General features: G+C 43.2%; 2 protein-coding genes across 3 annotated transcripts; one reads left to right on the top strand and one right to left on the bottom strand.

Annotated features, from left to right (window-relative positions):
- Nucleotides 1-31: 31 nt before the first annotated feature.
- Nucleotides 32-8,621, top strand: cmya5 (cardiomyopathy associated 5). The gene is made up of 14 exons (XM_049763830.1): nucleotides 32-668; nucleotides 1,087-1,708; nucleotides 1,801-4,293; nucleotides 4,903-4,998; nucleotides 5,130-5,348; nucleotides 5,422-5,444; nucleotides 5,604-5,728; nucleotides 5,795-5,929; nucleotides 6,434-6,580; nucleotides 6,651-6,798; nucleotides 6,912-7,045; nucleotides 7,164-7,281; nucleotides 7,641-7,817; nucleotides 7,897-8,621. The coding sequence occupies exons 1-14, from the start codon at nucleotides 553-555 to the stop codon at nucleotides 8,144-8,146; spliced, it is 4,803 nt and encodes a 1,600-aa protein (XP_049619787.1). The 5' UTR covers nucleotides 32-552; the 3' UTR covers nucleotides 8,147-8,621.
- Nucleotides 8,622-9,403: 782 nt separating this feature from the next.
- mtx3 (metaxin 3) lies at nucleotides 9,404-12,953 on the bottom strand. 2 transcript variants are annotated; one of them, XM_049763851.2, is made up of 9 exons: nucleotides 12,812-12,953; nucleotides 11,855-11,924; nucleotides 11,697-11,773; nucleotides 11,530-11,622; nucleotides 11,285-11,467; nucleotides 11,126-11,202; nucleotides 10,859-11,016; nucleotides 10,561-10,649; nucleotides 9,404-10,402 (listed from the first exon to the last, which is right to left on the bottom strand). In XM_049763851.2, exons 1-9 carry the CDS (start codon nucleotides 12,890-12,892, stop codon nucleotides 10,307-10,309), a joined length of 924 nt encoding a protein of 307 aa, XP_049619808.1. In that variant the 5' UTR covers nucleotides 12,893-12,953; the 3' UTR covers nucleotides 9,404-10,306. The 2 variants fall into 2 exon arrangements, with proteins under 2 accessions (XP_049619808.1, XP_049619809.1); XM_049763852.2 differs by lacking the exon at nucleotides 10,561-10,649.
- Between the last annotated feature and the right edge of the window lie 1,169 nt (nucleotides 12,954-14,122).

Genomic DNA, 14,122 nt, shown 5'->3' with positions numbered 1-14,122 from the left:
CTGATTTAATTCATAGTACAGTTTATTTAGATCAGATGGTAGTTCATGGATAAAATACCAACTTTTGTTTTCTTTTCATACGAGTGAAGCTTCTAAGCTGTGTGTCTGTGTCCCTCAAGCATTGCCAAGAACAGGAGGGGAGACCAGGGGGTTCTGTTTCAGCACATGGCCTATATTTAACTTAGCAACGGGGATTTTGATCTTAAAGTTACACGAGTCCAGTTGCATTTCGTTAGTACAGATTGATGTTCACAACATGTATGTTTGCCTACATTACCAATAACATTTTGTAAGAATGTAGTCCATGCCCTCAAATCTTTGCACACGACTCGAGACCTAGTGAGCTCGAGCGGCGTCCTTCCATATGTACTCTGCGTTACCCCTCTTTGCATTCCCCACTTAGTCTATTTCTGTCCTGAGCTGAGTCAGATGGACCCCTCCTAACTTAGAATGGCACAAACGGAACACACTGACGCTCCTGGACTCAAAAAGTGGCTGAAAACAAGAAGACCTTTTTAAAAAAAAAAAAAAAACACCGACGTACAAGGAATAATGGAGGAATGTGGAAGTTTGGACTCAGAGATGACGGAGCTGACAGAGTTCCAGTGTGAGGCTTCAGATGTCATGAGCCAGGATGATGAGGACGAGGTGGAGGAATTGCGAAACAGGTGCTTGAAACATCTAACTGGACCTAATCTGAAAAACGTCTTTTAATTCAATCTGCAAAATATATTGATACTTATCAATGCTCTTTGTTTTGTGTTTTTACTGCTATTGTTAAAATTCAGTTAGCTCTTTAGCTATATTGTGAGGAATGAAGGTACTGGGGGAAGCCCCAGTCTGCCAGTGCGTTCTCATAAATTTCATGCTGATTGCTACACACATCCTCGCTCATCATAAATGGTTAAGGAAACTGATATAGTCTGTTTGGAAGGCCTTCTCGTATTACAAGATTGATGTTTTGAAGTTGTTGCACATTTTGCCCTGAACATTGCATCACTCTTAGTGGTCAGGAGTGGTAAACCTCGCTAAACCAAGTTTTGCTTTGATGTATCCTCTCTGAAGCTACTTGTTTTCTCTTTCCAGTCTACGGGAGGTTGTCCAGGATCAGTCTGTGAAGCCCAAACTCCAGTGCCTGATGGTGGATCCGTCGTTCTCGATGGTGACTGTCCAGAGCGAGGACAGTGGCATTGTTTGGGAGACAGCCTCCAGTCGCTGCTCTACTCCTTGGGCCTCTGAGACCAGCTCCATCTCTGAAGCTTGCAGCATGGAAGGGTCTGGAGTCGCCGGGAAAGTCACAATCATCTTTGATGAGGACAAAGTAGTCCGTAGGAGAACGAAGTCAGGAAGGAACAGCAGATTGAGGGACAGGTTAAGGTCAGCCTTGGCTCTGGGAGTGGAGAGACCCGAGATGGCAGAGGTGTCTCTCCCCAATGTCAAAGAGCAACAGAGCGGAACAGGGACAGATTTGGAAGAAATCAAAACCAAAGATCAGCAGTTGTTTAGTTTGATTTCGGAGGGTTATGAGATTCTCAACATCAGGGTCCCATCCAAGCTTCCCACAGTGGATGAAGAGGAGAGCACGGAACTGAAGGACAACATGTCGTATCTTGACCAAACTTCTAAGATCAGATCTCGAAACCACCTCGGGGAAACCGCACGGAACCGTGGCTCGCCTCAAGATGTGGAAATACTGGAATGCAATGAGGTATTTATAATTAAAAATTTTCATTTGTCTATTTTTTTTATTTCTATTCTTATCCTCTCTGAATTGATTTAATGATTGTGTTCAATCAACAGCCCTTAAATGATGACGACACTGGTCCTCCGATGGACACTCAATTGAGACAAACATCCATTCCAAAAGATGGCTCCAAAGACATTGACTACTTTGAGAAGTTTACCCTGGTGGATGAGGTGATTCCCGGACAAAAAGCTCCAGATCTTAAAACTGAGGTGGAAGAACCTGCGAGGGAAAGCGGCAAAGTGGAATCAATTCCTACAAAGGTAGTCAGAGACAGCCCATCAAAGTCAGAAGACTCGTTCGTCTTTGTGACAGAAGCGGAGATAGTTGGAGAACACCTGGATGAGGTTTTCTATGGAGAAGGAGCTCCTGTAAATGAAATGCAGCAAAATGCAGATGAGGGGGTGGAAAGTTCAAGAGTGAGAAGAGAGAGCGGCTCGGTATTGTTTGCGAGTGAAGAAACCACCCTCACCCCTATTTACATCTCCCCTGGACCCCCTAAGATCATTGACCCCATGCTGCTAGAAGAACCCACCGCCATGTCGTTCATGTACTCTGACCTTTATGAGGATGCTGTGGGTGAGAGGAGAAAGAGTGACGAGGAATACTCGGAGGCAGAGAGCGTGACATCTGAAAAATCATTTAGGCAATGTTTGTCCGATTCAGAAGAGGCAGCCGGGTACCTGGAAAAATTCACCTTGAAAGATGACACCCCCACAGTGGACCTTCCAGTTGAATCCGTGGAGGACAAGAAGGATAGGAGGATGTTGTGGTCACTGAGTGAGTTTGAAATGACAGGATGTCTAACAAGAGCCGTGGAACAGGAAGAAGATGAAATCAAGACTGAGGATACGGAACAAGCGGTTACCATTGAAGTAGTTGAAGATTCAGCAGCAACAAAGTCTGAAGAGCAAGTTCCAGAAATGGAAAGGATAGAAGATAATGAAGAGCCGGACCTTATTGTAGATTTAGTTTATGAGGACAGCCCAAAGAAAGAAAGGGTGCAAGCTCAAGATGGAACTCCTGAGGGCTTCACTCACATCCCTCAAAAGATCTTAACAGAAGAGGAAGACCAGAGAAATGAACAAGTTAACATAAGTAAAACCCAAGAACTATCCCAAACACATGACCTACTTGAGCAGGAATGTGTGATGCCACCTACTGTTATTATAGACGTTCCTCAAACGGTCATCAAACTTCAAGAAGAAGACACAGCAAGGGAAATTTGTGAGAATCCCACATCTGAGATTGTGACAGTTGTTAGTATGAACATCCAGGATGAGATCCCAACAACAGAGGCACAGAAAAACGAGGAGGCTTCTGAAACCTTCGTTGAAATGGAGATACTAGAAGAGAAGTTACCATGTAAAAAAAAGGAGCTTGATCCTGAGCAACCTGCTGCAGTTGAGATCTTTACTGATTTAGAGCCAACGGTGCACGCAGTCGTGAAGGTAACTGAGAAAACGGCGGATGAAGAAGCGACACAGACTAAGGTTCACATTGATCTTCAGGAGGCGACAAGTATTCCTCAAGCAGAAACAACCACGGATGTGTTGCCATACAATGTCGCTGTAGATGAGTCACCATGTTTTGTATCTGATCAGGGGTTGATGATCAACACCAAACTGAAAGAACAGGAGACAGATTCAGAACTTAAGAACCAGACACCTTCAAGAAGCAGCATGGCTGACACTCCAAAAACTGAAATGGACAACGACATGATTGTCTTTGTGCCCAAAGGCCAAGCTGTTGAGATGGACATAAACACCAGCCCATGCTCAGAGGAGATTACAAAAAGTAATGCAGTGACTCTAGCTGATCTCGACACAGAATATGTACACGTCACTATATCTGATCAGGACACCATGGAAACAATAGCAACGCCTCAGTTGGAAGAAGCAACTGGACAGTTGGAAACTTTGAACAGGGTGTCCTCACCAACATCTTCAGTGGAAAAGGCAGAGAAGGAAGAGACAGAGAGCAACAAAGATGAGATCCTTTTTCCTCCTCTGAGGAGCTTTGCCCCACAAGAGGATTTATCTCTGCCCCATGAGGAGGACCTACAACCAGATACAGAAAAGTTAGAAGACGGCCCGGAAAACGACTATGTGAACACGTACACATGCTTGGAGATTGGTCTTCACGTAGAGAACGAGGACGGACGCAAAGCTCAAGATGAGACACTTGAAGATATTCCAGAGGTGACATGTGATGATTATGAGATGATTGATGAACAGGACATCAGAGAGCTTGTAGAACCTGAAGTACGGGAAGAAGTAGAGGGACCAGCGCTGGTGTCTGTTCAATCGACTGAGGTGGTGGAAGAAGGAGCTGATGTGGATGTGTTTGAAGACAAAGATCTCATTGAGGCTGATTACGACATCATTGATGCTGAGGAGCAGCGTCGGGCCCAATTAGCTGCTGAACTTGAGGGGATGGATTGGTTCTGTCTCAGCTGTCAGTGTTTGCTGGCGAAGGACGACTGCGATTCTGGGGACCATGATGGACACGAGGTGCATGAAGTGGACAAAGCCTTTGAGGACATCAGGGTAAGAAATTATCTGTAATTATTTGAGATAGAGATAAGTAGCTGGATGTCAGGATTGTTAAGGATGAGCACACTAAACCAAAATACTTCACTATAGTGATAAAATTATTGAGCAACATAGATTACAGACTCAGTAAGCGAAAATGGAAGAAGTCAGGGCTCTCAAGTTCTTGCTCATTAAATTCATTTGAGCATGTTTAAAATTGTGTAAGAATTAAGAATTTTTATGTAAAAATGAAGAATCACTTGGTAAAAAAGTATATTAATCCTTGACTGATTTATAATATCATAGATTTGGGGGTTGTCCCATTACTTTGGTAAATAATATACTTAATTGAAACGTTGTAGGACCACCCTCAACGTTATGATATAGAAAAATGCATTATTGCTGCATGAAGCGGGGTCAGCAATGTTTTGATGTCTTTCTCTTTGAATGTCTCGATCGGTATCACATCAGCACCTTCATCACCACCAACAACAACCAAGGGGTTTCATTCATTCACTGTACAAGAAATCCAAAATGGATGGATGAATCTACTGCTCGAGATAATGTCAATGAACGAATGAACAAACGTGTGAGACTAATTGTCAAACGTCTGCTATGTAACAGGAGCGACTGAGTGAGTGGATCTCCGAGCTGCAGGAAAGATCTGAGAACATCGAGGACCTGGTCTCTGAGCTGGAGTTGGCCTACCACTCTGTGGAGGTATACATTTGTTTTAAATTACCGTATGAGTGGGCAAAGTACGCCGCTTTGTTCTTTAACCCGGACCACTGAGTGGGTTGAGAATTATGTATTTGCCGATCATGAGCTTGTGCGCTGCTCTTGTCATCCAGCACCAGTGTGTTGAGAGCGAGGCAGCCATGCAGACACAGAACGACGAGACCATGGCTTTGGTGATGGAGCAGTACAACAAGATGTCCGTCAACATGGAGGAAGAGAAGAAGACCAAGTTGGAGCAGCTCTACGACCAGATTGTCTGCTTCCAGGAGAGCATCGACACGGCCAAGGCCACCCTGGAGACCACGGCCAGAGAAGCTGAGACGGACGCTCGGGTAAATCCTCCTTTGTTGTTCACTATTTATGTTACGATGATTTGAAAGTATCATCCATGTATTTTTCTTTCAGACCCCTGAGGACATTCATGCAAGGTAAAATGCCCTCACTGAAATGTGCATAGAGTGTGTTGCTAGAAAATATATTGACTGGTCACAAAATTAGGAACATCTTCATAAAATGCGAGATGAAAACAACACATCATTGGATGATAATACAGATATAATGTAGATAGATGTTCTTTGTGTGCTCAGGCTTAAAGCAGCTTTGGATTTGACCATGTCACTGGAGTTGGGTTCCAAGGGATTGCTGGTGTTTGAGGATTACGCCAAAGGCAACACCTCCAGCCCACAGCTCACGCATCGAAAGGGAATTCCAGGTGTGCAGATCCCCGTGTGGGTCGCAGTGGCTCAACATGATAAATGTTTCCTACTCTGCACCACAGTCCCTCAGAGGCCCACGTTGGAGCCCCAGAAGGCAGGATCGGCCACCGGTGTCAGTGTCACCGTTTACTGGAGGGTCAACCCCGGGGACATCATTGACTGCTTCCAGGTCTACTGCATGGAGGAGCCACAAGGAGGTACGTAATACAATCCTTCTAAAAGATGGTGTATGATCAGTTTTAGTAACTTTGTAGTCCTGTAAAATGGCCACTTCTAAGGCAGTGTCCTCACTAACAGGTATTTTAAAGAAACTCACCTTTTTCTGATGAGGTCTTCACTAATAACATAAACGAAAAAAAAAGGACATTACTACCTTAAGTGACCTGAAAACATTTCATAATTCTTTCTTTAGTATATTCCCTTCAAGTAGGGTCCCACATAATTTTATGAGAGGTCAACATGGTCCAAAAATGACATCTCTTTCTTTTTTTCATAAATGTATTTATTTGTAAAATACAAGATTGATGCAATCATCAGAAATCAGGTGACACAATGACATTTCATAAATCACTCTCACTTGATCATGCATCATATTGTAGATACATAAAGGAGATTATTACATGCAGTGTTGCTGTACAAAAGAAAGGAATGTATTAATTTAAAAAACATTGAAACTTGAACTGGAGTTGTGTTGTCCTCAGCTGTGTCCGAGGAGTACCGTGTGACAGTGAAGGAGAGTTATTGCATCCTGGAGGAGCTGGAGCCTGACAAGTCTTACAAAGTGTGGGTGATGGCTGTGAACTACACAGGCTGCTCTCTGCCCAGCAAGAGGCTCGTCTTCAGCACCGGTCAGTGAGCAAGTCCATGCAGGAACTTCACTCGAAAGCATACATTAATTAGAAGGACCACTTTTTACAGCTCCATCTGTGCCAGTAATGGATAGCGAGCGCTGCAGCGTCACGTGGGATTCGGCCACGCTGAGATGGAGCCCGGCCAAACAGAATCCTGCACAGACTTTCATCCTGGAATACTGCCGCCAGTACGAACTGGAAGGAGATGGGCTTAGGTGGGTCGGGTTGGATTTCAGACCTTGTTCACCAAATTATATTGAAGTCTTAGGCCGCTGTTATGATTTCATTTTGCGAGGAATATCCTAAAATGTCTTTTTGCTTCTTCTAGATCAATTGCTGGCATAAAAAGCTGTGAACACAAAGTTCTACTGCAGCCAAATGAGAATTATCTGTTTTACATCAAAGCTGTAAATGAAGCTGGAGCCAGTGAACAAAGCGAGGCTGCTCTCATTTCAACCAAAGGTTTCCAAAACATGTCTGAGTACTTTGGATGATTGCATTGTACAATGCAGGTGTACCTAATGAGGTGTCCTAACTGTGAATTCCATTTTTAATATGTAACAATTTTGACTGTTTTCAGGAACAAGGTTTCACTTGCTGAAAGCTTCAGCTCACCCTGCTCTGGAGCTGTCAGAAGACCAAACTTCAGTTTACCTGTCCCAAGATGCTCATGAACACACATCATCCACAGAAAACCAGTTAGTACGCTACTGTTGACGTCTTTGCAGTGCAACACTCAAAAGATGGTCAATTTGGTGTTTATGTTTCCTGGAAAGATTGTCAAAATCATCCAGAACATAACATCATTGATGATATCCTGCAAGATCAGAGTTCATGAGGCTTCATCTCATTCACCATCTTAAGGAGTAACGCCACAAGCTTGTTATGCTTTTTATTTAGGCTATATCTGGGGTCCACAAAACAAAACCCCAAAAATTTACAAACCCCTAGAAATCATCAGAAAACACTGATAAACATTCACTTTCTCTTTCCTACCGGGGAGGAGGAAATGTTGTCATTCCTGCTTGTGCATATTGTATATATTTCTATTTTCCAGATCCCCATCCATCCTCGGTGAGTTATTACCAGCCAAGGGTCACCACTACTGGGAGACCACGGTGTCTGGATGTGCAGCTTACAGGCTCGGAGTCTCGTACAGCTCAGCACGGCGAAAGTGGCTCCTGGGGGAAAACAAGCTTTCCTGGTGTTTACAGTGCATCCCGTCGCCATGTGGGTACGTTGAAACACAAAAGATTTCCCCTATTGTGCATGGAAACTGTCTAAAGAGTTAGTTTGCGGTTGTGTTGGTGTAGTTGCCAGTACCAGATGCTCCACGGTGCTTCTCAGTCCAGCATCTTTGTGATAGAGTCGCCCGAGCGGGTGGGTATGCTCCTGGACTACCAGCGAGGTCAGTTGGGCTTCTACAACGCCCAAACAGGTCAGTTATTGGGGTCTTTCAAGCACAACTTTACCGGGCCGTGCCACCCTGTTCTGGCCTTGGACTCGCCGGGTCGACTTGAGCTCGGCATGGTGCCGGAGGTGCCGGAGTTTGCCAATGATTGATGAATGATTTTGATAAAGCTTACTGTCATAAAAAAAAAAAGACAAAAGACACACAGGATTGGATTGACTCGATCCTCATTGTAAAAAAATTATGAAATTGTAAATATCAGATATCTAGATGATATATTAGTTAGGAGATGAAATGCAGTTAGACTGACATGAGCTCTTCACATTGTCTTGTTTGGCTGACAACTTTAAACATTTATATTTTGGAATAGTGTCTCCCGATCCCTTCACAACAAACCCCCAACTTCTAATGTTAGAAAATTAATTTCAAGCCTCTGAGTTTAATCTTTCAATGAATTCTACTGCAGCACTTTGCTTCCTATTGTGAATATGCCTGTTTTTGTATGGAGATTTTGTAAACAGATGTGATTGTGTGTTTTTGTTTCCGTGTTCTGTTTCTATTTTCTTTTCTTTCTTTATTGGAAACAGTTCTTTGTGAGATGAGTGACCATGATTATTTTTCCATTTACTCTGCTGGTGTTTTGATTCAGTGTGCCAAATTTCATCACTAGATGGCCCCAGTGCATCCTGGAATTTTAGTCCCTAAACTGCTGGGTTAAAAATTGGACCATGCCAATTTTTGGGGTTGTTTTGTGCAAAACAACCCAGGACTTCCTGGGTCAAATTGACCCAACTTCCTGGGTCAGTCCAATTTGGGTTGTTTTTGACCCAGCAGTTTTAAGAGTCTGTTGATGCAAGAGTAATTCTGCATCGTCATGCAATATAACACAAATGCTTAACTGGGGGGATTTGTTTTGGGTTATGCATTGTTCACACACTCCCTAACAAAGCAGCCAAGACTCAGCAGGAGTCTTTCTCTAATGTCAACGATAACTGGGACACTATCTGATGTCGGCCTGGCATGATTTTCCCTCAATTAGTCGCTCTTGTTTTCCATAGCCAAAGGCCAGGGGCAAACAAAGCGAGCTTTATGCTCCAAACAAGTAAATAAATGATCACACTATCAAAGCCAAGGCGAGCCAGCATAAGCCATCACGTAAACGTTTGAAAGCAAGGATTAGTAGTCGTCAGTGGAGAAAAAAAACCCAACGTAGTTTTTGTACTATATTCCTTTTATTTGAAGCTGTTACCTTCCATTCAAAGTGCATTAGCAACATCTGCAGATGTCATTTAAGACCTCAAACAAAAATGAAAGGAGCAATGAAGGCACACGAACAAGCATTGAGTACAGTATAGTCCTCACAAGTCTGCACACAGGATGAAAAAAAAAATCTATTAAAATACCTTGCATTGAAAGGAATGCATCTTTTTTAATTGAATACTTTTTCAATACACAATAACACAGATTTTAGTAGCACATCAATCCATATTTGATAATGAAACCCAATCTGATACACTTGGTAAACAAAAAATAAATAGAAGGAAAATAATTTGAAGGCAAACAACAAATGACACATTTCAAGTTGGACTTGAGTTCAGAAACAATGTCAGTTAAATAACGTAGCAAACAGGAGCATGATTGACATTAAAACGTACAGAAGAGTAGTTAGCGCTGCTGCTTCACAGCGAAACGGTTCCGGGTTTGATTCCAGCATGACTGTTCTTAACTGACGTTGGGGCCCTTCGGTGTGAAGTTTGCCCTTTAAACGAACAAAACGCATTTCCCTGTACGGATAATATGTTTTAAATACAAGGCAAAAACTATGAATGAACTCCACAAAGCACTTTAGTCCCAACCAAGTTACAGTGATATAGGTTTATCACAGGATTTGTGATTATCTAAATGCCCCCCCCCATCCAAAGCCTTTAATGAAACGACACTTGCTCTATTATTAGCTCAAAAAAATAAAATCCATTTCCATTATGGAAAAAATTACATGTTAAAGTAGCACTATATTGCAGGACTTTTCGTTTTCTTTTGCCTTTCTGAAACTTCTGTCATTACCAATATAGTGCTCGTTCATTATTCCATTCCCTCATTAACGACTTTTCATTCAGGAAGTTTTGTTTTTTTTTCCTTTTAAACTTTATGCCGTAAATCCCTCTCATTCCCGCAGACATCCTTGAAAGCAATTCCCTTTCAACTTGGCTATTTGTATTCATAGACACGATCGGTTACACTGCGGTTAACGCTAACGACGGTCAAGGAGTCTCATCTACAGAGGTGGTTTTTCCTCCTGCATCCCTAAAGTCTTAGGCGGGTGTTGAGCTCATTTCCATGACCAGACTGGGCTTGGGCTGTGGCCGATGAGGTTTGTGTTGAGGGCTGCTGCGGAGGTTGTCATCCATCTGGGACAAAAAAAGTAATACGTGGAAACGATCATGAGACAACTCCTGCACTGCTCATCATTCCATTACTCTGGTGGATCTAAAGTTGTGGCCAGCATGCAAGTTAAGTGCCGACAGCCATCGGCCTTGCAAAGAAGAGAAAACAAAACCAGAAGCACCTTCTCTATCAAGTTGGACTCTTTGTTTACAAGCTGTGTTAGTTTCTGGAGGTTGGCGTCCATTGTTTCCTGAACAGAGGGCAGAAGACCTGGAAAAAGAGGCACACCCGTGGAAAAAGAACAGAGCTGCACAAGCTTTAGTGGAACGGGACAAAAGCCGTGAGCCCTAAAAAGCCATCAAGCACAAAGCAAAACAAACCGATCAGAAACGGCAAAAGATGTTAGTTGTGCTTAGAAAGAAATATTTTAGCGTTCAAGCCGTACTTCTTCCATCCGTTTGTCCATGTGCTCGACTTACTCGGGTGTGCAGAGTTGAAGTAGTCTGCCAGAATGTTGTCGCAGAAGTGTGTCAGGTTCTCCAGCTTTCTGAGGTGCCTCTGCAGGGGGCTGTTGGGCAGGTGGGCCTTGTGGAGCGGAGCCACAAAGCCAAACACAAAAGCATCCAGGCTGGTGGGTCTAAAAATTACAAAGTTACAAATACACTCAACTGCACATGTTGCGGTTTCAATTTCTAAACATCCTTTCAAACTACACAGTCAGTTCACCGCTCTACGTTTGTACGTACAAGTTGCCAAAGAAGTAGTTTGCTGCTCCCAGTCTGTAGGAGAGAAGATTCAGGCACTCCTTGGCATCACTATACAGCTAACACAGTGAGAAAGAACAGTAAGGAAACAATGACAACAAGCCCACTTCTTTTTTTTCCCCCTCCAAACCACATGTTTACCTTTCCTTCCACCTCTGTGATTCTGCATAACGGCGCGTCTCCTTTGGTCAGCAGGATGCGAGAGCGAGCGCTGTTGGCATGACGACCGGGCACGAGGAAATTAAGGGGGAACGGCGACCGGGAGGCAAACCACGGGCGGGTCAGATTGGAGTAGTTTTCAGCATCCAACCAGAAAGTGTGTAACTACGACGCAAAGGGTAAAAGTCACACCTTAAACTTTTCTGAGTAAAGGGGGGTCTCGTTACCAATGCAGGTTGGAGTTTCTCCTCAAGGAGAGCAATGTAAGCCATGGTGTCAGCTCCTTGGCGGGCGCTCAGTTCGTAGTCTGCATTAAACCTCTGAAAACAACACAAATTAATTTGATTATTTTCAAATTAATGTGCTTGAGCACGTGCAAGGCATCCACTGGTACCTGCTTTCTCAGGAAGTTTAGAATCTGTGAGGGCTCTTTCACTGAAGTATCACCACAAATTAACTCAGGCACTGTTGCTATGCAATCGTGAGGTGGGGGGAAAAAAATCAGGCACTTTTCAACCCTTCAACACAAATTATATTCCTGCCTCAGCTCACCTGTCAAAGTTTTCCAAGTCCAGTCTATAGGAGAAATATTCACTTTGGCCCCAGAAAATTTGGCATATGCCTGAAAGCACAAACAATGGCTGAATTAACACAGATGGAAAGAAAACACCGACAGGCAAGAACTGGGTTAAGAATTTGAATAAAATCCCACATAAGGCTCCATGACGATAGAGGCATTTTTGAATCTCATCGCCAGGACTCAGGATGGTGAGCAGGCATCCTTTGCAAATTTCTCATGACTCAAACCATGAAAAACCCTTTTGTGCATCTGTTTTGATAGCAGAATGACTCTCCATAAAACTTGCTTGCCACAAATGAAATCTTTAAATAGTTAAACATAATAGTTGTGTTTTTAAAACACTATAGTACCTTTTTAAAAAAAGTTTGATTCTAATAATAATTAAATAGGTAAAGTTAAAAAATACTAAATATGTGCCTATATGCATTCGCATATAAAATAGCATGTGACAAAAATTCCAAGAGCACTAATTGTGGCAAATATGAGACGGGCAGGTTAAGGAATCAACCTTGTTTAGGAATTGCAATACATAATTAACAACTAGTCAATTACAACAACAAAAGTGCTTCACAGGTTTACATTATATTTAAGTGTACTGTTGATAACAAACAGCAAGAAAAGTTAATCTAAGGAATATTACTCTATATTGACCTTGAACGAACACATTTTGTTCGGCCATGGCTGACAAACAGCCAGAGCTCGGACAAAGTTAACATTAATCCGGTAACATTTTCCATTTGCATGCATATTTGTCAAGACATGTTTATAACAACGCTCTGGTCTATGCAGTAGATACAAGCACCGAGCGCATCGAACAGGTTAGCATGGGAAGCTAATCGGAGTGGAGACAGCTAACGGACAAACCAGGACAAACCGGAAAAAGTGACGTTTGTAACGGCCTTGTTCATGCAAACAAGCGTGAGGATTACCAGGACTACGAGTGACTCGTTGTGGACCGACGGCAGACCCCAGTCGCCTCCCCAGCATCGCAGCTCCATGGCGGCTGCCATGTTTGCTCCGAGGAAAGTGCTCGCTCCCTGACGTCATGTGGCAAAATGTTAGTGCGTTTGGCTGACGTCATCTGTGTGGAACGCTCTCTTCCTGACCTTATTTACTATTATTATATGAGTATGCAATATGCGTATTCTCTTCACTTAAAAAAAACAGACAGGCTTTTAATTTTTTGGATTGATTTGATTTATTTCGGCAATTACATCATCAACATTCATTACAACTTCATGCACTGTTTCCACATGACAGGTTGAAGCAATTCTGTTTATCTAGTCCCGTCCCAATTCTAACATTGCTTGACACAAAAATTAAACTTCCAGGATATTGCTTATGATACCACAGAACCAGAATGAGAGAAAGAAGGAAACATTTTTGACGGAATGCCACAACATATCTCATTTTGGGTAGATTTGGAGCCACAGTCTGCAGGAACCCCGGTCACCGGTCGGCAGCACAGATAGCTCCAGCCTCGATTGATCACACCTCATCATCTCCCATGCTGGCCTCATGCTTGTCAATTTTCTTTTGGAATTCAGACATCTCCTGATGAAGCGTGGTCATCAATTCTCTGGTCTCTCCATTGTCAGCCTTAAGCTGCAAGGCCGGAAGTCCCTCGTTGTCAAGAAACATCCTTTTCAGCTTTCGGCACCCGAGCAGCATCATGAGGATCAGAGAGAGCCATCCGAGAAGGAAGAAGACCAAGATGTACATATCTTCCACATCTTCTGTTTCCAGCACGCCAAGGCACAAGACACGCCATTTGCTCCTTTCGTCCATAATGTAGCCCGCTGGGAAAGTACCGTTGGGGCATGGCGGCTCGTCAGTTTCGGTGTGTCGTGTGGGGATAGTTCGATCGATTGCGTTGAAGGTCCAGCTTAGGTGATCCATAGTTAATTTTTCAGCAGGGCTAGTGCCTGTTTCCGCACTCACAGACCAGTTTTCAGTGTGCCTGCGGGGCTGTGACTCCATCTCTCATTTAAGTGTTCTTCTATCAATAACACAGGCCTGCCTGTGAGTGGAGACATAATACAAGGAGATTGAAGCCAAAATAACTCGCAAGACCTTCCATCATGATGTTATGTCATGTTGACTTCACTGTTTTTCAAAGGTTTTCAGATTTGCAGACATCTTGATTTGACCTTATTCCGGTGTCTAACACCTGGCATTGATAGCGTGTGTGTGTGCTGCTCAAACATCCACAGTCCTCCGAGACCAAGTTTTTTTTTTTA

Source organism: Syngnathus scovelli, chromosome 3, assembly GCF_024217435.2.
Source record: "Syngnathus scovelli strain Florida chromosome 3, RoL_Ssco_1.2, whole genome shotgun sequence".
NCBI lineage: Eukaryota > Metazoa > Chordata > Actinopteri > Syngnathiformes > Syngnathidae > Syngnathus > Syngnathus scovelli.
Note: the sequence above shows the minus strand (reverse complement) of the source record. Positions and strands in the feature narration are given on the sequence as shown.

Bases quoted from the DNA above. Each gene is read 5' to 3' on its own strand.
- mtx3 (XM_049763851.2), bottom strand. From the start codon at position 12,892: ATGGCAGCCGCCATGGAGCTGCGATGCTGGGGAGGCGACTGGGGTCTG. The intron at 11,468-11,529 runs GTAACGAGACCC...TTTGCGTCGTAG, and splicing joins AGAAACTCCAACCTGCATTG to TTACACACTTTCTGGTTGGA. The intron at 11,203-11,284 runs GTAAACATGTGG...TCACTGTGTTAG, and splicing joins TCACAGAGGTGGAAGGAAAG to CTGTATAGTGATGCCAAGGA.
- cmya5 (XM_049763830.1), top strand. From the start codon at position 553: ATGGAGGAATGTGGAAGTTTGGACTCAGAGATGACGGAGCTGACAGAG. The intron at 5,445-5,603 runs GTAAAATGCCCT...TTGTGTGCTCAG, and splicing joins CCTGAGGACATTCATGCAAG to GCTTAAAGCAGCTTTGGATT. The intron at 7,282-7,640 runs GTTAGTACGCTA...TCTATTTTCCAG, and splicing joins ACATCATCCACAGAAAACCA to ATCCCCATCCATCCTCGGTG.